Below are 25,325 nucleotides of genomic sequence, written 5' to 3'. Positions count from 1 at the left end.
TACATACATATGATTTTTGTTACTTTACTACTCGCAGTTCTTTATTTACCTAGAACAAGAAATAATTTTCTTACGATGTCCGCTTCCTTCGTCAACCGAAAAGTTAGTATACTATTCCGGTATTGGTTGATTCCGTTACCTCTCTCACTGGAAGATTTCACACTCCACGGTTTTCAAATCCAAAGGCGATTACTACTCTAATGAAAACAAAACAGAACTTTTTTTCCCTTTTTTATTCATAAAAAATAACATTCATTGTAACATTGAGTGCTTTGTTCATAATTAATTAACAGCATTGTAAATAAATTCTTATTGATGCGTACAAAAATTAGAGTCACAAATAAATAAACAAATTTCATAAGATTACAGCAACTAATAAGTTGGCATTTACAATCAAATGTACAGTCAGCTAAAAGTAAATTCTTAATTTATAATGATTTAATCACAGGATTTATAATTGTACATTTATAAGATTTTTCAATTACAATTTATACCAATGCACAGTTTTGCATACATTTTTAATACATGTATGGGTATGACAAGTTTATAGAGTACTACCATAAGTACCTTCAAATTTGTATGCGTATTTCTCTTTCTCTTTCTCTTTCTATCTCTCTCTCTCTCTCTGTACATAATCAATATTAATTAATTATAAAAAATACGCAATGAATGTAGTCTGCATTAAGGTTGTATGTTACTTAAATAACAATATTGAGGGATCTCTGTTGTACATATTTTTTATGAATACTTAAATTTTTTGAAATAACGATCGCAAATGCTTGTTTCATAAGTAATGTAGGTGCCTACCTTATCGACTGTGATACATGCATGATTTCTTCGACATTGACATCCCGATCGTAAATCGTACCTTGGCTGTAACGGGGGCCTAGCTAGGCATAATGCACTACTAGATAGGCCCCAATTACGGCCAAGGTACGATTTCCGATCGGGATATACTTAAAAAAATATACTACCAGTGCCATCTGTTGTGCCATGAAGCAGCAGTAAAACTTACATATTGTCGCAGTCTGCTTTATGGACACTCGTAATATAGAATGGAGTTGTTGTATAGAAAGAATCTAGTTCATGTGTTGTTACATTTTCTTGATGTTTGTTTTTATTTGTTTCGTTAGCTTAGTCACTATACTTTTTGAACGTGTATCCGATCCCCTTAAAAATAGCTTTTAACAAAACTAAAATGTTAATTAAGTTCGATGTATTGAGTTCATATTTCGTAAGGAATTTCTGAACCTTTATATCCACTGGCAATGAATAATATTCTTCCTAATAAATCTGTTGCCTTGAAAAGTTCTGAAACCAAAACGTAAAAACGGTCAATTTTTTTTTTTTTTGGCAGCATACATTTTATATGACGTTCGTAGTATAACACTGTTTAGTACTCATACCTTAAAAAAATAAAACTAAGTAATATTACCTTTTGCCTCAACATTTTTATATACTTTTTACATAGCAACGCATTAATGTATTTGATTGATTTTTTTAAAGTACGAGTACTAAATAGTATTATACTACGAACGTCATACAAATGTATACAGCAAAAAAAAAAAAAAAAAAAAAATTGACCGTTTTTATGTTTTAATTTCAGAACTTTTTAAGGCTACAGATTTATTAGGAAGAATACTATTCATTGCGAGTAGGTGTAAAGGTTCAGAAATTCCTCATGAAATAAGGACTCAATTTATCAAACTTACCTAACATTTTAGTTTCGTTAACAGCTATTTTTAAGGAGATATCATAACTATTCAGGAAAATACCATTCTTAAATGTTTAATTTAAAAAACCTAATAACATTAGATATTGCTCATATTAGAAAGTACTGGATAGAAACAAAGTCTATAAAACATAGCTACGGTGATCTACAACTGTCTCACTAAATTTCTACTTATGGCCAATTTGAAAGATGTTTTATATATATATTGTGATGTGTCGTGCCTTGCTCGCCTCACAGTCAACAGCAAAACACGGTACATCTAATACTTATTAACAATTATTCTTAAGGGCCATTAGGAGAGGTGGATAGCTGGCATTCAAACACATACAATTAAGGAAAACACATCTATTTATATATAAAGATAATGTGTTTATTCTGACAATGACTATGCATGACGTACAAAAGAATGTCAACGTCCAGCCATCCGACAAGACCTATCAACTAACAACTCGGCCCTGTGGGTCCGGCAGTTGCTGTTCGGCACAGTGCTTTCGCGGTAGGGACAGGATTAAGGGACACAGGCCTACCGTCAACACTCCTATGGCGAGGTACACCGCAACTTCCGTGCTGCCTTGGCACCTCAGCCACTTACACAGGTGTGTGTTGCGTTGTTACACACACACACACACACACCAGGCGTTACCCACAGTCGGGAATCGGTTGTGTTGCCCATAGTAGGGATGGATACCTATGTATGGGTTTGGGATAAGGTAGGGGTAGTGCGCACTGTACCACCTCTCCTCCTGTCTGCTATCACAAAACCGGTATTCTGACTGTGACGGTGACTCGTCACGTCACTATATATATATATATATATTTATATATATATATATATATATGTATATATATATTCTTTTCTTCTTTTACTTACTAATATAAAAAAATTCTTTTTGAGCAAAGTAAAAATTACTATGTCGAACAGCATATTTTACTGTAGTCTGGTTTTACTATGTAGCATAACTATGGCGAGTATGTCTCAGCTTTCCAATAAAATATAGTAATTTTTATTATACTTGTAACACTACTTTTCTAACACTACTTTTCTCAGTGTACATAATTAATTGTGGGTAATCCGAAAATAGTTAAATTTTTCTACATTGATAATCAAATACTTTTAATTCTCTTGATTTTATCATGATTCCACTATGGCCCGTTGTTTGAAACGGTTCTTAACTAGATAAAAAATAATAAATTAGGATGTTCAAATGCGATTCACTATAAGGTAATATATTATTTAAAAATTATGTTTAAATTCATTTAGTGTATATTTAGTATAACTATTCAATTCACGCTGCAGTTGGCAATAACACCCCCCCCGCTGTACAAGAGAATATAGTAGAACCTACTCTCAAGGATGCCTAATAAGGGACCTTACATCCATTTCTATATTCTAGTATATATTTCCAAAAACAATAAAACTTTCTTACATGTTAAGTATCTAACCAAAAACTACAGTTTTAGGGCTTTATAGGGAAAAAAATGTTTTTCTTACGACTTACATGTATTTTGTGAATCAGTGTTATAACTTGTATGAGTTAAATTTGAAACGAGTTATACTTAACCAAAGCTAGTTTGTACAGAGTTTATTCAGTAGCGCAGGATTGCTACGAGATTACTGTGAGTGAGAAACGAAGCCTCGGCCACCGCATTACTATTTACTTCTAATTCAGAGTCTTCAATTTTCAAACACTGAAAAATTAGTATTTTTGTCAGTATGCCTTATTTAATTTTGTTTAAGGAGGCCCTTAAGGAAGTTATCGTAGTATTCCATTTTCTATAGAATTTTTTTTTTTTTAATATGAGACATTTATTTCATCTCTACATATATCATGATAAAACTTCAGAGGAACTAGCTTCGTAGTTTTTGAGAAGAAAAATCTCAAACTTTTTCTGTTATACACGGGCTCATACGGAGAGGTGGACGTAAAGATATGTATACTCAAATAAGTCGTTTAATTTTCTACAGATTTACGTAAAAAACTAATATGTCGAAGCTGACCATATTAAAAACCATGTTCCAAATTTCAGAAGGCCTAGCTTCATAGCATGTGAGATATTGTAATGTAAAGTAGCACATATTGCCAAAAATTGGAGAAAATGAAACAATCAGGAATCAGATGGCTAAAAATGAACTGCGCATGTGCGAGAATAGTCACTGATAAAAATTCATCATTACCTATACACTACGTGCGAGAGGTTAGGTGATAATAGGTGATTGATACACGCATGTCTTCGCAAACTGATACGCGTGCGACAATCGCCTTCCTCGCGCACTTGTATCGTAATGTGATACATGCAAACTCTTGTCTCATCTTGCCGAAACAATTTATGTTTTTTTATTTCTTGAAAATTCTGCAGGACAAAGAAAAAAGTTATCTTAGGTAAAAAATAAATAGTACTATTTATATGTGATAATGTTATACCTGAACTGAAATAACAACCTTCGCCTTTGCGATAATTTAACATACAATTGAAAAAATGTGATTAAAAAAATTTTGTTTTTAAATGATAGTTCTAGCTATACTTATCTTTAAATGTAAAAGTTAATTTTTCATGTAAGATTAATATTTTGTTTGATCTATTTTTTCATATCAAACTTGACTGTCAGCGATTGATGTCACTCATTTACATAGCTAAAAAATGGTTTTATTTTTAGACACTAAAGAAAAGGGAATTTTTTTTTTACTTATGATAAAGTCAGTCAAAAAGTTATGCCATAAATGCTTTCCATTTTGAATGTAATACAAATATTCAGTCTAATACATTAAAAAAACCTAAACCTTTAATGCTCTCAAACTTACACAATTTGAAGTTTTGTTAAGAAGGGATTTTTTTATGGTACGCAAATACATGTATACATACAAGCCGTAGACAACAGAAACTTGCATCATTGCCATACATACTTATCTATACTTTCCTCACTTCTCTAAAGTTTTATCTCAGATTCCATAAAACATAAGTATATCCTAGGTCAGCCAATTTTCTCATTTGACTTTACCAAGAATCGTCTACAAATGCACCCACTTTTAAGGTTGGGGACTTGCGCTTATTGAAAGCAACGGTGCCAGCTCTGGCGGCGTCTGCCAACGTGAGTTTAAATTTTACTGCTCACTGGCTCTAAATGGACAAGCTATCCGGATTAAGCAGCTGCTCACTGTGCAAAGGAAAATAAGAGCTCAGAGAAAAAAAGTTAGTTGGTTGCCGAGGAGCAGTTACAATGAACTTGTATGGACAGTTACAACCGCTGTACCTACTAACTCTGCTGTTGCTTGTAATTGGTATAGTTATTTGCGATGAGCAAGTACTTACAGCACCTTCCAAAACGTTTGATTCTGACGTAACTGATTTGCACTTTTTTTTCAATTCTATTTTTGGAGCAGGTGAAACGACCAGCTGGAGAGGTGAGTTTCTGTTTTATTCACCTTTTATTATTTTGACGCTTTTATGGATGTTGATTAAATTGAGGTATTTACATTTGTAGTTAGATAAAAGTATTTAAAATCTGTAATCAGATAAAAGATATTTTTAATCTTACTATAATGAAAAATATCTCATAGTAATTAGCATTTATTAAATTAAACATATTGTAACTAATCCATTTCAAGCAAATAATTTTTTGTGAACTGTCACATGTATACCCAAGATGGGATAAGGTCAGTAAAAAAGGTTTATTGGTCCTGCGAAAGTATATGACCACCTGGTATAACGTTAGTCAAGAAACTGTAACCGATAGTGAGGGCATACTGATTATTTGAATACAAAGATCATGGACTAACCTATAGGAATTTTTTTTTGAGTCTATTGAAGTGGCACTCACCATAAGATGATTTTTTTTGTCAATAATTCTTATACAAAAAAAAAAAGTTTTTTTCACTCGTAAATTAGCGTTACAAATAAAAATTTAAGTTTCTTTAAAAATATCGAATGACTTAGTAAAAAAAAAAATTTTGTATTTTTAATCCATGCTAAGTCATGAATATTATAACCGAACAAAAAATAACAAGATGTATCCATCTACAACATGTTTCATGAGTGATTAGACTCTACTTTTTTGAAGGAGATCTAATATTCACAAAGTCTAGCAGTTAAAGTAGTTTTTAAAAAAACCTTACGGCATATTATGGAAATAAAAAGTACTTATTGTGTTAAAAAAGTTTTTATTTTAACCTTTTGTACAATAATTTTATTTAATAAGATATTTTGGAGGACTATTTAAAAGTAGTTGACAGATTCTTTATACGTTAAAGCCTTTTTTTATTATGACACAACACACAATAACTTCAAGTAAAGTTCCAAGCTTAGGAAATAAAAGAAAACTTCTCAAGTACATAGAACAATACAGAAAGTTAGTTCAAAAACTTACATTGCACCTTAGTCATCAATCCAAAATAATTATTGGTAAGTGTACTCAATGGACTAATCGTAGGTTCATTTAAGTCATAAAAAGTTTAATTACGAGATATTTTTGTCTGATAAAGATGACGGATAACTATTGTATCTTTCATTTGTAAGGCTTCATTTTATTAAATCTAATCTAGTAAATAGTTACGGTGGTTCTTTCATGATTCCAGAGTAAAAAGTGCGATTATCAAGTTAATATTTATTAATACTGCTTAAATTTCAAACAATAATATGTAAATATTGTTTATTGAGTCAAATAAAGTACTGATTCAAAATTTTGGATCATGATAGTCGATATAAAAGTTTGTCGGAATAATTATGTAAAATTTGCACTAAATACCAGCAATTGATGCTTGTATATGCTTTCAACATAGAAAACGAAAATGTATGCCTGCGTTTGTTTTAATATATTTTGATTACGTCCGCGAACATATATATATTCGAGGTGATAGTATGTTAAGTATTGCGTAAGCTTTATTGTGTCAGTTTCTTACTTAGTTATGTTCAGTAATTAAATAACTAGGCTACAACTTTCAGTCAAGAAATGCTTAGCTGCCATAAGAGCACATACTTAAACTTTAGTTTTTATCTATGATTTCTAGCGTTTATATTCAGTAGCCTAGTTTAAAATTTTGAGGGATAGTGTATTGTAACTTCATAAAGGATTCCTCTAGGTTTTATGTTATTCTGTTTATAATCATTTTACGAAAAAATCACCTTAAAACAATATACTTGTAAGAAACGCATTGGTTATCTTGTTACTGTTTAGGAACAATTGAATGTTATAGAAACTATGGCTCCCAAATTTTATACAAGTTGTTTTTCAAAACAAAGATGTTTTCAAGAATAATTCAAACTATTATTGGAATCATTATTAATCCATGTTTAAAAAATAATAATGTAATAAAGGGATACAAATTTCTAATCCAAGAATTATAAATCATTTAAAATCAAATATAAATGGCCTGAAATAAGGAAGAAAAGTTAGAAAATCATCAAATCTATTTTAAAGCTTAATGAGTATGCAACTTGTACCAGTATAATAACTTAAGAAACGAAGCATTCTACGTTTTTCTTTACCAGGTCTCTATTATTTTTTAGTATGGTACATCTAAGAATTTATAATTAAATATTTGAAATTCAAATATTGCAGTACTTTCAATAGTTTATTCATGCCATGTCAATACGTAAATAAATTTTGAGATCGTAATTTTCAATAAAAAAAAATAATGGAGATAATTTTTAAAAATAAGGTCATGTTTTTATTACGTTTGTTTTCCCATTAAATTGTTTCTTAACTAGAACGTAATGGCTCTGAGAATAACATGTAGCACTGGAGCCCGTGGCTAAAATTAAAAATATTGGGGACGACACGACGCCAGTGGCATCAAATCCTCGTTATTGATAGAAATCTTTGAATATCTCAAAAGTTAAGCCTTTGATGGTAAGACATGACGGGTAAGAGTTATAAAAAATTTAATTATAAGTACGTGCTTTTTCATGCCATGTAAATCAAAGCCAGCGTTTTCATATAAGAGCCGCTAAAAGTATATATGAATATTCTGCGGAAGTAAAATGTATAAAATGTAAAAAAAAACACTAGCTTTTAAAGATTTGAATTGTGCTTTGTGCATTCAAATTCTTGGGTCACTATCCTCTCTATCTACTGAATAACCTGATTGCCAATTTTTAACTGTATTCTGTAAAAAATACTTCGATAAGTACTGTTTGAAAATGCTTGTTATTTTTGAAGCTTATTTGTTTCGGCTCAGTAGCTACCTTAAATTTGAAACACTTTCATAATATTCTGTATCATACAATTATTATTATTGCGCTCCATAAAAAAAAACGTAAGATCTGACACCTGCTTTTTTTTAATAAGAGTTTCATGTTCTTAGCTCATATAAAATCTGTATACAGACGGATCTTATCATTTGAATGTTTGACCTGCTTATTCAAAAAGGCAGCAGTAAAAATCTAAAATTTACTGTACAGTGTTGCAATGAGATAAATCACCATATAAAAACTTGATCGATCAATTAAACTTTCACTAATAAAATTTTCATTATATTCTGGCCGTCAATTTGCTTACGAGTCCTAATACCAGGCTCGTATGTTTTACTTACCAGCCTAGTACAGGACGCGCAATCGTTACTGCCCAAATTTACAAGCAATGCGTTTTCAGTGCTGACTGCTGAGTGCTGGTTGCGTGTTGTGTACTTACAATTACCACAATTGCATATACATTCCGCACCCATACACATATGCATGTAATATGCATAAAATACGTTTGATTGTGTTTACCATGCTTACAAATAGGTTGAGAGTTGAGAGGAAAAATAAAAGATAAAATTAAATAGTTATTTATTTAACTCTCATGTGGCCTTAATACATAAAATATACTACTTATAAAAAAGTTGTTGCAATACAAATTACTTTATCATTTAAAGTTATAAATATCAAGAAAATTATCAAATATCAATTGTTGTTCTCTTTTGAGCGTTTATGATGATTATGGATGATTATTTGACCGTAATTATTAATAGTAATACTGTAATGAGAAATAGATTCTTTTTTTTAGAGATTAGTTCAATTTTTTTTTTTTTTCAAATAACTCACGATTCTGATCATCGTTTTCTGAAAAATCATCTAAGACACTGTCAAAATTTAAAGTGCGTGGAATACTATTTAAAGTTTTTGATGATTTAAGTTCATTTTGTTGGGACAAATCCAACATCATATATAATTGCTGTCGAAAATTGAGCTGTAGCACCAGAAGTATTTGAAACTGTAGACGTATTCTCTGAAGTACGAAAATCGTGAGAAATCTTCATTACAGAAGATTTATCATTATAGCTTTGTCACTCAAACCATTATTTGTAACATTAGATGATAAAGGTTCAGAAGAAGAAACAATTTTTTTTAAATAACTTGTCAGTTTTCTAAGGAATGCTCTACATATCCTTCAATGACTGAACTTGATTTCCATCTACCTAATTGTTTTAAGCTTGTCACAGTTCCACCTGCATTTGATGCCAAGGTGCCACCAGTTCTTCTCAAGGAATGCTCAGTGTACATTTCTAGTCCATCCAAATTTAAGTATAGTGCTATATTTTGAGGCGTTTCACTAATTTTTTTTTTTACCCATAACTTGTCGAGCACAGATACCGTTTTGATAATTAAAAAAAGCGAGATGATTCCACATCTTTATGTCTGAGGCTAGCATACATCTTAACATAACCATACAATTTAACTCAGTATCAATCACAAAATAACGAGGGTAATAATTTTTGGTATCCCTTATAGAGACGATGAACTGAGAATTAGTATCTTGAACATCTGATGTATGTATGTTAAGAAATTCTATTGATCTCAAAGCACCACATATACCAAATATTAAAATGATCGACCTGTAATATATATATATATATATATATATATATATATATATATATATAACAAAATGGAATAGTTACATGTATGCAATTTAAAAAAATAATCATCCTAAATGAGAACCTTCGAAGCCAAATAAATATGATCATCACTCCCAAGTAAACAGTCTAGCTTTTTTGGGTTTGAACCCTTTGGCGTTGATTTTTAATAAAGACTCGAGTTTTTGATGGTCGTTGATATTCATATTATGCTTTGCAGAAAACATAGTTTTCAACATCGACCAATACGACCATATACTATTTGGCTGCGTTTTTTTCGACAGTTTCGAAAAATACACTAACAACAAATTTTCGTTCAAAAGCGATGATTCATTTTTTTCCCATCACTTAAGGTGGTTCTTCACCTAACCCATTTACTTAAACTTACAGGGAAACTTGGAGGGATTGTTATTAAAGTTATAAGGCATCTTCTCTTAAAATTTCAAGTCCCTTTATCAGGAAAATATTTGAAAACAAGTCAGTCAAAAAATGCACTTTTAACATGTATTCTTATGTAGGTTACTTTTCCATACTACGAAATCATGTAATATCTCGTAAAGTAGACTTAAGATCGTAATAGAAAAAGTTTTTAGTGAAAGAATAACTTTTCAGCTTTCTAATAATATAACAAAAGTATGGGCTAATCAGGGAAATAGTATACGATATTTAATCGTAAACGTAATCAGTTATCGATCATGCAGAAATTGGCGGCAACATCTGCTTGAGTAGGAGCGTACATGCCATTTTCAGAACCTTGTGTCAAAAAAAATTTTTTTCATAACTCTTACTCTGACTTTATTAGCATGTTTATTTGTACGTAAATGCAATGATATTATAGTCAAGTGCCAGTACAACATATGTTATGTTGCAAATAATACGCTAATCAAAAATTAGAAAACCACAGGGTCCCGTGTCGCTTTGATACGGCACCATCGTGAAGAACCACCTTAACGAACTCGTCATATGCAACATTGTAACGATCAGCAGATTTTTTAGGCAGGAGACCGTCGACAATCAATCCAGCTTCTGAATCGATGTCTCGGATTGTTCTTTGGTTAGGTGAATCACTGTCAAAAGAATCTTTAGACGACATTTTTTTATAATCTCAAAAATTTAACGAATTCAATTTTAAAGAGGAAACAAACGAATTGTGAGTTTTGATTTTACTTACATATGGTGGCAACACTCAACAGATTTCATTCAAAACACTACGGAAAGTAAAACAAACGATCAAGTTTGATAGCTATTTACAATTGAGTGAGTGTTATTTAAGTTCGTGAAAACAGTACGGGAAAAGAGAAAAAAATCTATCAACAGAGATAAGTAGAGAGATTGCTAACGCTATTGCTACGAGGTGGACAACTTTTTGGTACACGGAGAGGGAATTCACACGTTGAACGCATGGAGGTTAGCTGGCTTTCAGCGCATGCGGCTTCCCGTGCGTTAAAAGCACGAAGTTGTAGCACTGAAAGCCTGGAGTATACCTGAGCGGTAAACGCAAGGAGCGTGATGGGTTTGACGCTCGGAATCTGTTGCGTTTAATTGTTGCTCAGCTGACGGTTATGTATATATATACCAGCTGAGCACCAATCAAACGCAACAGATTCCGAGCGTCAAACCCATCACGCTCCTTGTGTTTACCGCTCAGGTATACTCCAGGCTTTCAGAGCTACAACTTCGTGCTTTCAACGCAAGGGAAGCCGCATGCGCTGAAAGCCAGCTAACCTCCATGCGTTCAACGTGTGAAATCCCTCTCCGTGTACTCATCGAGGCAACCCATCACAGCCAGCCGTCGAACCAAGGCGCACATTTTTTGAGAGTGCGAGACTCGTACTGAACGGCGTACGCCGACGAGAAGAGGAGTGGATTCGCGTGGAAACAAGCATATAGGCACACATTTTAGAAACATGTGGAAGGGTTATACCGAATGTGTGCCGACGAGGAGAGGAGTAAAAATGTTGACTATAGCTATGTAGCTGAGCGCACAGCCAAAGCAAGCGACGCACAGTGGGCAAAAACGGATTTTTTCGTTCCAAAATCGTAGAACTCACGAACGGAAATAGATAGATTGACAATTCTTTTTGGATGTTGTAGTTCACTTAATGCAGAATATAGGAAAATTATAGGGCAGTTTAACATACATTGTTCTAACCTCAAAAAAAAAGTACGATTCTTCGTTATTTTCCAGAAAAATCAAGAAACAGGCTCAAAAAAAAAAGTAACAACTGAAAAACATATAAAAGTAAATACATTGATGCCATTATACCTGAATATTAATTTTATACTGATTTTATTTCTTATACTAACTCAACATAACCTCAATACACGCATGAAATGAAAATATGCTACTTTGTTTAAAAAATTATTGTAAATCGTCCTAAAAAAATTACTATATGAATTATTTTTCCAGATACAAACATAAATCCCAGAACAAACCACTGTAGAATCGGAATTTATATTATTTTCCTGTTTTATAACCTCAAAAATTATTAAAAAACAGGTTTTTGATTATCTTATTATCCAGCGTTCTTATTATATACACATTTCATCATCACTCTCATCACACTCGTTAAATGATTCTAATTCATCGACGTCACTTTCACTATTGTTGTAGATATGGTTCTCTTCTTTGCTGCATAAATAGGTATTGTTGAACACAAATTTTTTTACAGTAAGGCAATATTTTTAAATAAAGAAGAAAGTTTCCTTTTTTTCCTAACATAAGTTTTCATAATTTTTGAGGTTATAAAACAGGAAAATAATATAAATTCCGATTCTACAGTGGTTTGTTCTGGGATTTATGTTTGTATCTGGAAAAATAATTCATACAGTAATTTTTTTAGGACGATTTACAATAATTTTTTAAACAAAGTAGCATATTTTCATTTCATGCGTGTATTGAGGTTATGTTGAGTCAGTATAAGAAATAAAATCAGTATAAAATCAATATTCAGGTATAATGGCATCAATGTATTTACTTTTACATGTTTTTCAGTTGTTACTTTTTTTTTGAGCCTGTTTCTTGATTTTTCTGGAAAATAACCAAGAATCGTACTTTTTTTTTGAGGTTAGAACAATGTATGTTATACTCCCCTATAATTTTCCTATATTCTGCATTAAGTGAACTACAACATCCAAAAAGAATTGTCAATCTATCTATTTCCGTTCGCGAGTTCTACGATTTTGGAACAAAAAAGTCCGTTTTTGCCCACTATGCGACGGCACGAGTTTTTCTCTTTTGACTGCATCTAAGAACTTTATGCTCTAAATATATTTAACTGACTCTTGCTCTCTCACTCTTGTTTTAATGGTATTTATGAATCTGATTCAATTAAATCGTGGAACTAAATGCTCATTAATTATGTGCACAGACTTTTGATTTAAATACATTATTTTTTAATCCTCCCGTACTTTTAATATTCGCAAATCCATTAATTTTCTCAAAAAATACACAGCTTTAACTATTTTCTAAGGTTTTCAGTACATATTTAACCACTAATTTATTAATTTTATACATCCTAACTGCTGTTAACTGTAGGACAAGCTCCGGAGGATATCTATGAATATATGTGACTTCGTAACATGACACTTTTGTCCTTCGGATAGCTGAGATGGATAAGGCTTATGCCCCTTCATCAATAGTTTTGAACTTTAGGGTTTAAATCCACATCGAGGTAGATTTTTTTTTTTTTTAATTTAATTTATGATTTTGTTTTCATTTCTTTTAATTATGTTTCGTTTAAAAATATGTAAGGTAAATGTACCAAACGTTGGCCACCTTAGTAGGCCAATTTCTAAAATACTCGATAAATATTAAGAAAAAGTAAAATTTCAAGTCTTTCTGGGTATTACTTAATAGCTAAGACACTATTTTATGTTGCACGCAGAAGAAATAATTCATTGCAAACACAGGAAAAAAGTATTTATTTATGATTTGTTTTGGTCGAATGTCCCAATTCTTGGCCACTGTAGAAAAAATTTTTTCCAGTGGCCGAAACTTCAAGCCCCAATAACTGGCCAGTCGTATGAACTGCACGCAATCAACATCGGCCAGTTATTAGGATACACTAAAAGTGAGGTTACGTTGACATATGTCCCAAAGCCTGGCCAGCCGATCAAAATTACCTTCTAGAAACAGTTTTTTCTAATTTCTTGGTTAAAGTATTATCGAGATAACTTTTAATAATGAAGTGTATTTAATTTTTAAGCGTGAATATTAATAAAAACATTTTTTACAGCTGCAGAAATTTGTACGAATGATTAAATTGTGATTGTGGCCAGTTTTTGGTACCAATTTTTTAGTGGCCAAGCTTTGGTACATTTACCTTATGGATCGTCAACATTTCTTTTTCGGATACATCAAAATAAATATCATTACTTTGATACTTCTTGTTAGCAAGGCCATTCCATAGTTTTATCATACTAAAATAATTTTTAAGGATTTGAACATAATTTATGCATTTTGAAACTCCTAAGAAATTATGAACATCCTATTTACGACAAAAAAAAAGCCGGAGACAGAAATTTAAATGAGAGTGAAATCATTAGCGCCCTTCTACTGCTATTTACTTAATGTTGAAATTTTAATCAGTTAGTGAATTTGATGAACAAAATAGAAAATAGTTTTGTAAAGATATTAAAATCGTTTGCATATCTTTTATAAAGTGCTCCATTTTTATTTAATTTCAGACTGCCAAAAGAATAATAATGAATAAAAGAGTTCGAAAAATAAGTAATTAAAATTATTCGGCAGGATTCTGAGACAAAACATTTTTCAAAATACCGTAGTATTTTATTAAAAAAAAAAAAATTAATTACCTTTTAGGGTAAGGATTAAAATAAAGCTGTTTTCAGGCTGTAGATTATTAAGGAATTTTAATAATTTATATTAAATGCAGGAAAATTGGTATTCGAAATGCGTCGATTGGTACAATTAAGCTCAACGAAACGTTGATCACAATTATTCACCGACATTTTCAAGGTTTTATTTGCTCCTCACCCAGCTCTCAATTAGCCATGTACCTCTGTACAAATCTACACGTTTATTCCATACTGGAGAGCAAAACGAGAAGTTCAACAAAAAGACATAAAAGCCTTTTCAGCCAATTTGTTTTTTTCTATTTTAAGGTAGTAACGTATATATTTTTATAGATCAATTACTGACGCATTAGTTTATGACATTATCGTCAATCACTAGGTATGACGGGGTGCTCATTGGCCAATGATACAATTATTAATCAAGCATTAATTAATAACACAAGCGCAAATTACCAGGTACCATGGACCGTAGAAATAAAAATTAAAGTCTCTTTCTTATATTTAGTTTAAAAAGGCTCTTTTATGCCTATTACTCTGATAAGACTCTTTATTATGCCAACCTGACAAAAAAATTTTCATAGGTATGTTTTAGTATCATAAATAACATGTAAGATTTTCAAAGGGCCTAGCCTCACCGTTTCAGAAATAAAATCGCGAAGTTGGCCACTTATACACATGCTCTTACGAAGAAATTTTCAGAAAATGCACGTTTTTACTCATAACTCTTGAAATTTTTTTAAGAATCTTTTAAAAAACGAGTATGTTAAACTTTATTATAGTTGAAATAAGTATACAAAAATTGGGAAAGCCTAGCTTTACCATTTTTACAAAATAACAGTTTGAAGTCCAATTACAATGTTATTAGAATACCTATGTAGTGGTACAGTCTGAGACGAAAGTTAGCTTAATTTGTTGCTTTAACGTTAGTATTTGCATTTCTGGGCATTTTTCTGTTCTGTACATCTAATTTTTCAATTATTTACCTGTTTTGTTAAGAATGATCATAACAAAGACATTTTTAATATGAAAATTCGATTTTGAAGTTGACTGTACCACGACAACCCCCTTAAAAAAGAATCAATATCTACATTTGTAGTGCAAAATCTTTAAAAAATCTACAGTTTTCTGGAATAATCGACCAATTATTTATTCTAGTTTCTCATTTTTTTCTTAAAATCAAATAAGTGATCAAACTAGTTTTCTGTATTTACGTGCCTATTTATCTATGATAAAATCATTAAGCTGTGATTCTCGAAAATTAATATATAGAACTATTAAAAAGAATTTTATAGATTTAAAAGTTAAGCTACTCCTCGTGAGAGTTTCGCGAGCTTTTTATTAAAAGCAACTTATGTCACGTGGTTAAAGATATCGATAATACGACCATATTACTATAACTACAAAAAAAAATTAACTGCCTGGCAATGTATGGCAAGAGGTATTTTTGATGGACTATGTTATCAACTACAAACTATCCGATAAATTTATGCAAATCATTGTGTGTTGTATAAATGTAAAGTTAATTTACCGAGTGCGAGGATTAAAAGTGCAATGTGAATTGTGAAATTCCAATATTTTATACATGATACAACTTTTTTTTTAAAGCCATACTCCGAGGTACAAGTGGTTGAAACTGGTATGTGTTAAAAAAAATAGCGTTATTCAGTCTCTGTAAGGCTCTTAAATCTAAAATACGCACTATTTATGAAGACTGAAGAATCTGCTTTAATGTTTGTACATACAGGGCATTCTGATTTTGAGCCCGGAAAACTATATCACGAGATAAAGCTCATCAAAAGCTCTCGAAAAGCTCTTTACAAAATATGGATTCGATGGATAATTAACGAGATATTGTTGATTTAATAATCGATCAATTCCTCCAATCACAGAGCAGTTAGCCTCACGAGGCGGGGCCTAAGCATTGTGGAGGGGCGACTACGCATAAACTCTTCAACGGGGAAGGTGGTAATAGGTATGCCAGGAGACAAGGTTACCGACTGCAGAGATTTGATCAGTTACCGTACCAGCGCAAAATTCCAATAGCAAGGCCAAAGTATCTTAACCGGAGATCTGATTTTTAAGGAATGATTACGCACGTCCTAGCTTATATAGTGCATATTTTTTTCTCAGTAAATTTCACAGAATAAATATTTAATTCAAATTTTTTTGAACATGCATCGCCTGATAAAAAAAACCACAATGTAGAAGGGTCTCATGCGTGAGACTCGAATACTCAGTAAAACTCTTGATCTTTTAACGTTAAACTACTTGGAGATGAAATTTTAATTTTTTAAATACTGTAAAAGAAGCTCATTTCACGCATTTACTTGGTCAAATTTTTTTATTTCATCAAACTTTTTAGTCTGATTTACGAAAATAAAAAAATAAAAAATAATAAATAAAATTACGATTAAACGCGTCAAGTGCGTTTATGCGGCAAACCTCTCTAACGTGTAAGATTTTACTGAAAAAGAATCAGCATTTAATCCATACAAAGCTCTATCAATTCAAAAAACTAAAAGTATTTTAAAAAAGCAAGACAATCTCACGCGTTGAGCGCGATGGCTCAGCGCGGATAATTATGCTTGTTTTTCAATCAGCGTTTCGATAGGTCTTGAACCTCTTGGTCACTGTAGTACCACATGTCGAATGAATGGAAAAAAATCAAAAATACCGTGCATCTAGTTTGTTTATTCATCGCAAAGCTCTTACGTTGATCGCATTATTATCTAAGATGACAACGTAATTATTCTAAATCCCTCCAACGTCCACAACAGTAAAAGTTAAAGTAGGCGGTAAGGTTTAGCATGGTAAGCGTGTTAGATAGGCAGAAGCCCTAATTTTTATTTTTATTTACCTTTTTTTTTTAATCTTTAAAGCAACATCTACTAAATTTTGATACTGCTTTAAGATAAAAATGAAATTTTTAGAAAAGAGAAGTAAATCTCATGCATTTACTTGGTCTAATTTATTTATCTCCTCAATCGTTATAGTTTTATTAAATTCAATAAATAAAAATTAACCAATAAATACAAGATTAATCGCGTCAAGTGCGTTTATGCGGCACACCTCTTTAACGTGTAACATTTTCCTGGAAGAGGATCAGCATTTGATCCATACAAAGCTCTTTTAACCAAAAAATTAAAAGTAATTTTGGAAACGCAAGAAAATCTTACGCGTTGAGCGTGATGGCTCAGTGCGGATAATTATGCTTGTTTTTCAATCAGCGTTTTGATAGGTCTTGAACCTTTTGGTCACTGTAGTACCACATGACGAATGAATGGAAAATAATTAAAAATACCGTGCATCGAGCTTGTTTATTCATCGCAAAGCTCTTACGTTGATCGCATTATTATCTAAGATGACAAAGTAAATATTCTAAATCCCTTTAACGTCCACAACATTAAAAGATAAAGTAGGCGGTAATGTTTAGCATGGTAAGCGTGTTAGATAGGCAAAAGCTCCAATTTTTATTTTTGTTTACCTTTTTTTTTTTTAATCTTTAAAGCAACATCTACTAAATTTTGATACTGCTTTAAGATAAAAATAAAATTTTTAGAAAAGAGAAGCGCATCTCATGCATTTACTCGGTCTCATTTATTTTTTCCCTCAAACGTTATAGTTTTATTAATTTCAATGAATAAAAATTAACCAATAAAAACAAGATTAATCGCGTCAAGTGCGTTTATGCGGTACACCTCTTCAACACGTAACATTTAACTAAAAAAGGATCAGCATTTGATACATACAAAGCTCTATTAACCAAAAAATTAAAAGTAATTTTAGAAACGCAAGAAAATCTCACGCGTTGAGTGCGATGGCTCAGCGCGGATGATTATGCTTGTTTTTTAATCAGCATTTCGATAGGTCTTAAACCTCTAGGTACCTGTTATTTTTATAAGATTTTTTTTCCGTCATACTTTCTCCAGGCTTCGGACTGGCAGTATATTGTTAAATATTTCTGGCGTGTTTAAAAAAAAATTTATCCCATTGCTGGTTCTACAAGACTCTTCGACTGCCTTATTTTTTATTTACCCTTAAAGCTGCAACAGGTCGTAAAAAATTATTTTAATGGTCTGCAAAATAGTTACAAAAACATGTTTAATTTATTATATCTTTACAACAACTGTTCGATGTGTCCTCCGTTGTTTTCGACAACCAAATTAGCTCTTCGAACAATATTCTTGACAGATCTTTGGGCTATTCCTCTCTCTCGCACCTCATTGAATGCCTGGACTATTCTCTGTCTGCAATCCGCAGCATCCACAGGTTCAGTTTTGTACACTAATTTCTTGATGCAGCCCCACAGAAAATAGTCCAGCGGGTTCAGGTCGGGAAAACGGGCTGGCCACGCTATTGGACCTCCTCGACCTATCCACCTCTCCGGGAAGGTGTCGTCCAGGTACCTCGTGACATTGCGTGTGAAATGGGCAGGGGCTCCGTCATGCTGGTAGATGAGCCGCAGTCGCATTGCAAGTGGGACGTCCTTCAAAAGCTCAGGCAACTGATTTTGTAGAAAATCGAGATACGCTGCACCGTTCAGCCAAGGAGGCAAAAACACGGGACCAATCTACAAATCAAGTAAATCGAAGAGTTGATTTTAAAATGTAAATTAATCCTAATCAGATTTTTTTATTTTTAAAAAAATTAAGAAGTAAAATGGTAATAAGTACTTACGACGATATTTCCTATGATTCCACCCCAAACATTTATGCTCCATCGATACTGGAAACTCGTCGCCCGCGTGAGGTAAAGATTTTCATGAGCCCAGAAATGATAATTATGTTGATTGAGCATGCCATTCCTAGTAAATGTACACTCATCAGTCCACAAGATCGTATTAATGAAATGAGCATCAGCACGTGCTTGGGCCAAAAAACCGCCACAAAAATTTACACGGCTCTGGTGATTACGAAGCAGCAACTCTTGCACGCGCCGATAGTGGTACGGGTGCTTCCCGGTATCCGCTATAACAGCGTGGACTCTGCTAGGGGTAACATTCAGCTGGCGTCCGACAGCACGAACTGATGTTCGAGGGTCATTTTCGAACATGTCTTCAATCAACTCTTCCATTTCTGGCACTAAAACCTTACGTGGGCGACCAGCATCCCCGCGAAATGGTAAAACGTTGCCCGTTTCCATAAAACAACGGTGACAAGCACCAATCGTTTCTGGAAAAATCGTTTCTCGATGACGACGAAGAGGCCAACGAGCACGGTATTGGCGAGCAGCTTCTTCAAGATTTCCTCCAGCAAGATAAAGAAAATGAACCATCTGCGTGTAGTCCTTGATTGCGTAGTTTTGCACAGCACGATTCATCACGACACTCACAAACGAACACAACAGACCAAGGCAACCTTTTCGCGCGGAATGATAAATAAGAGGACGATCGTTTTTTTACGAAAAACAATGTCCTAATAAGCCTAGCAGATTCTTAAGAAAGTTATTTTTTGTAAGCAAGTCAGTCTGACCTGCACGAACACAAACGCCTACCTAAAGGATAATTCAAATGCAGGCACTTGGTGTACCGAATAAAAAAAATTGACATCCGACGGATTCGACCATGAGATATAGAAATCCAGAGTTTTCGTCTTACCAATGTAGCTAAACCATGGTCTTCATTTAATTCCACAAAATACAACCATAACTAACTTCTGAATAACAAATTTGATGTAATAATTCATTTAAAACCTCCTCTTCCTTAGAAAATAAAAGATCTTTTTTTTTTCAAAGTAAAACAAAAAAAAATAAAGGTTTTTGCTTATCTAACACGCTTACCATGCTGAACCCTACCGCTTCCTTTAACTTTTACTGTTGTGGACGTTGCATGGATTTAGAATAATTACGTTGTCATCTTAGATAATAATGCGATCAACGTAAGAGCTTTGCGATAAATAAACAAACTCGATGCTCGGTATTTTTAATTTTTTTTCCATTCATTCGTCATGTGGTACTACAGTGACAAAGAGGTTCAAGACCTATCGAAACGCTGATTAAAAAACAAGCATAATCATCCGCGCTGAGCCATCGCGCTCAACGCGTGAGATTTTTTCGCGTTTCTAAAATTACTTTTAATTTTTTGGTTGATAGAACCTTGTATGGATCAAATGCTGATTCTTTTCCAGTAAAATGTTACACGTTAAAGAGGTGTGCCACATAAACGCACTTGACGCAATTAATCTTGTCTTTATTAGTTAATTTTTATTTATTGAATTTAATAAAACTATAACGTTTGAGGAGATAAATAAATTAGACCAAGTAAATGCATGAGATGCGCTTCTCTTTTCTAAAAATTTTATTTTTATCTTAAAGCAGTATCAAAATTTTAGGAGATGTTGCTTTAAAGATTAAAAAAAAAAAAAGGTAAACAAAAATAAAAATTAGGGCTTCTGCCTATCTAACACGCTTACCATGCTAAACCTTACCGCCCACTTTAACTTTTACTGTTGTGGACGTTGGAGGGATTTAGAATAATTACGTTGTCATCTTAGATAATAATGCGATCAACGTAAGAGCTTTGCGATGAATAAACAAGCTTGATGCATGGTATTTTTAATTTTTTTTCCATTCATTCGTCATGTGGTACTACAGTGACCAATAGGTTCAAGACCTATCGAAACGCTAATTGAAAAACAAGCATAATCATCCGCGCTGAGTCATCGCGCTCAACGCGTGAGATTGTCTTGCTTTTTTAAAATACTTTTAGTTTTTTGGATTGATAGAGCTTTGTATGGATTAAATGCTGATCCTTTTTAAGTAAAATCTTACACGTTAGAGAGGTTTGCCGCATAAACGCACTTGACGCGTTTAATCGTAATTTTATTTATTATTTTTTATTTTTTTATTTTCGTAAATCAGACTAAAAAGTTTGATGAAATAAAAAAATTTGACCAAGTAAATGCGTGAAATGAGCTTCTTTTACAGTATTTAAAAAATTAAAATTTCATTTCCAAGTAGTTTGACGTTAAAAGATCAAGAGTTTTACTGAGTATTCGAGCCTCACGCATGAGACCCTTCTACATTGTGGTTTTTTTTTATCAGGCGATGCATGTTCAAAAAAATTTGAATTAAATATTTATTCTGTGAAATTTACTGAGAAAAAAATATGCACTATATAAGTTAGGACGTGCGTAATCATTCCTTAAAAATCAGATCTCCGGTTAAGATACTTTGGCCTTGCTATTGGAATTTTGCGCTGGTACGGTAACTAATCAAATCTCTGCAGTCGGTAACCTTGTCTCCTGGCATACCTATTACCACCTTCCCCGTTGAAGAGTTTATGCGTAGTCGCCCCTCCACAATGCTTAGGCCCCGCCTCCTGAGGCTAACTGCTCTGTGATTGGAGGAATTGATGGATTATTAAATCAACAATATCTTGTTAATTATCCATCGAATCCAAATTTTGTAAAGAGCTTTTCGAGAGCTTTTGATGAGCTTTATCTCGTGATATAGTTTTCCGGGCTCAAAATCAGAACGCCCTGTATATGTAGTACGAATTTTGTCAATGTAATAACCACAAGGTATTAATAAGGAATGTAAATATAAGCTAAAAAAATGTATTATACGTATGTAAACGCTGATTGTTATATGTTATATGTAGATAAATATCAACGTATGATTGAATGTAAGCTGTACTTTACTGGTAATAATCATATTTGATATAATTATAGTAAAAGTACGAGTTTTCTTCTGCTTCCGTTTTTTTTGTCATAAATAGGATGTTTATAATTTTTTAGGAGTTTTAAAATACACAAATTATATTCAAATCCTAAAAAATTATTTTAGTATCAGCCTTATCCATCTTAGCTATCCGAAGGACAAGTGCGTCTAGTTTCGAAGTCACATATATTCATAGATATCCTCCAGAGCTTGTCCTACAGTTCACAGCAGTTAGCATGTGTAAAATTAATAAATTATTGGTTAAAGCTGTACTGAAAACCTTAAAAAATAGTTGAAGCTGTAAATTTTTTGAGAAAATTAATGGATTGGTGAATGTTAAAAGTACGGGAGGATTAAAAAATAATGTATTGAAATCAAAAGTCTGTGCACATAATTAATGAGTATTTAGTTCCACGATTTAATTGAATTAGATTGATAAATACCATTAAAACAAGAGTGAGAGAGCAAGAGTCAGTTAAATATATTTAGAGAATAAAGTTCTTAGATGCAGTCAAAAGAGAAAAACTCATCGTGTCGTCGCTTGCTTTGGCTGTGCGCTCAGCTATATAGCTATAGTCGACATTTTCACTCCTCTTCTCGTTGGCACACATTCGGTGTAACCCTTCCACATGTTTCTAAAATGTGTGCCTATATTCTCGTTTCCACGCGAACCCACTCCTCTTCTCGTAGGCGCACGCTGTTCAATATAAGTCTCGCACTTTCAAAAAATGTGCACCTTGTTTCGACGGCTGGCCGTGACGGGTTGCCCCAATTAGTGCCAAAAAGTTGTCTCACCTCGTAGCATTGGCGTTAGCAATCTCTTCACTCATCTCTGCTATCAACGTACTTATGTTACTGTAACGACGGTGACAAGTAACTGAAGCGTCAGCGTATACTTACATTACCTATTAGGTGAAAAAGAAAGCAGATGCAAAGCGTGCACGCAGTTTTCAAATGATTATTAATACGTTGTATGGAGTGAGCGCTGGCATCGACCGCCTGCGGGTCACTTCTTTTCTTTTTCTCTCGCTGCGGGGATTAACTATGTATATAATATGATATAGCTATAGCTGTGTGTCTAACGGCGCTTGGATGTGTCGAACTAAGTATAGAAAAGTAAAGATAAATGTAAAGAATCATTTGAAACAAAGAGTATGCTATTGTCTTGAAAAAAAAACCAAGTGTGGGTCTCGGGACCCCTGGCAGAAGTGAAACTTCTAAGTAAAATGTTATTAAACTTGGTAAGTATAACAGAACCTGAGAAAATTAGAGTATACTTAATTTCAATAGGTCTTTAAGAATCCAATATTAAAAAAGTAAACACTTTTATATTATTCCATATTTGAGCATGCGCGTGCATAGAATACATATATTTTAATATATTACCTATTTTACACGTGACTCGCGCATTGTAAGTACTTTCGTGTTTGCTATGATATATGTATTAATATTTGTACGAATTGTTAGTCATGTCATGCAGAACGAAACAAAAATTTTCACCAAAGTACCCCGAACAAAGGTACTTTTGTCCGGTTACGCGGGACAGAAAATTCCTTTTATTTAGAATTACTTTTCGTGCATTTGATATGACATCATATATGTGAAATCAGTTCTTGTTGGAATCATCGTATCCAACAGATAAACATTTTTTTTAAATTTTGGATACCATAAAAGTAAAAAAATTCACTCGAACCGATTGAGATTACGAAAAACGATAGAGATTTAGCTACTTTTTATTGTAAAATTTTAATTTTTCATTCAGCTTGTTTTCTATAATTATTTATAAATTAAAATTTACCCGTGCTTAACTAACTTTTACTAATCTTAGAATTAATAATAAGAATATAGGTTCTGGTCACCTGGTAATTATTCTTGTAATACACGATACGAAATAAAAAATAAATTAATTTATAGGTAGGACATGTAGGAAGTAGCATTACCTTTGTAACATATATTTTTGTTGCTCAATAGTTATTTTCTATATGTAGGATTAATTTTGAAAGGTTATGATATAAAAAAAAATTTTCGAAGATTTTTTCAACATCCTTATCCATGTTCAAAACATGCCATGCTAAATAAAAATTTTTTTCGACATGTTCTTTCTTAAGATATAGCCAAAAAAGGAGACAATTAAGTTTATGTTTGTGCATTGTCCAACCCTTTTTTATTTGTGCGCGTTGGTCATGTAGTTTCCCTTTAGAGAACCCGTAAAAATGGTTATTTTGGGTCTCTCTAGCGTTCTTTTCGAGATATGATTGTGTTTCAAATTTTCAGAGGTTATGTTGTAACAAAAATTTTTTGAAGATTTTGTAAATGTCAAGAACAGTTTTCAAACTTGACGTTAAAAAGAAAACTTTTTTACTTGTTCTTTTCAAGATACAGTCGAAAAAAGAAATAATTAAGGTTATATTTGTGCATACTCCAACCCCTGTATATTTGTGCATGTCAATCGGTTTGGTTGTCAATTGTTAGGTTTTCATATTATACATATTTTATTCTTTATGAACATTTTTTTACATGCATGTACGTATATGAAAAGATAAATATGAAGAAGAACGATTTTTACTATGTTTTTTTAAGACTTCGAAGATATCAAGTGATGTTTTCTGTCAGACGTTATTTACCGGATAGTAACTTAGCTGTAATAGAGGCCTAGCTTAGCCCGTATTACAGCCACCTTACGATTTTCACTATAAAGCAGTAGGTTTAAAGTACTACAGAGAGAAGATATATATATATATATATATATATATATATACACGCGCGCACACATGCACACACACACGCGCGCACGCGTAAGAAGCGTGGCTAAGGTAGGCAGCATGGCAGCCAAGCTTGTCCCCAGTTTACATCCTCTTTTAATTTTCATTTGGGAGTAGGTCTTGTACTTTTATGGCATGAGGGCACCACTGCAACGAGATTCATTCATCTATGTCACGAGCAAGTTCTACTGAAAACGTCGTTTGTATGCTTGTGAATCTTACGATTGGAACAAGCAGTCTATCTTTACTTTTTTATGATACTCACAACATGCTAATGGCTATAGACAACATATGTACTGTTAGAAAGTTTTTTCAATAGTTTCATTATATTCTACCAGCAAATTGCTAATGCTTACGAACTGCTACCTTTTTTTATGTTACAATATTTTCTTATAAAGTACTTTCAATCTATGCATCATATTATGTATGTCATTTTTCATATAGGGCACATTTCCACGGTTCCACAAAAGGACTGATTGGCGATGATCTCCACTGTTGTTATTGTTTTACCATAATATAAAA

The 25,325-nt window shown here is 32.6% G+C and overlaps 1 protein-coding gene across 1 annotated transcript in view; it reads left to right on the top strand.

Annotated features, from left to right (window-relative positions):
- The first annotated feature begins 4,891 nt into the window (after positions 1-4,891).
- The window catches only part of LOC106636737 (uncharacterized), a 111,897-nt gene continuing 91,463 nt past the window's right edge, over positions 4,892-25,325 (top strand). Inside the window, exon 1 of the mRNA XM_014349230.2 lies at positions 4,892-5,133. Coding sequence (XP_014204716.2) covers positions 4,950-5,133 — 184 coding nt within the window. The 5' untranslated portion in view covers positions 4,892-4,949. The remainder of the gene's footprint in view (positions 5,134-25,325) is intronic.

The sequence above is a fragment of the Copidosoma floridanum genome, unplaced genomic scaffold (assembly GCF_036245765.1).
Source record: "Copidosoma floridanum isolate Cflo_tuat_1 unplaced genomic scaffold, Cflo_Japanese_pri ptg000026l, whole genome shotgun sequence".
In the NCBI taxonomy this organism is placed as follows: Eukaryota; Metazoa; Arthropoda; class Insecta; order Hymenoptera; family Encyrtidae; genus Copidosoma; species Copidosoma floridanum.
Note: the sequence above shows the minus strand (reverse complement) of the source record. Positions and strands in the feature narration are given on the sequence as shown.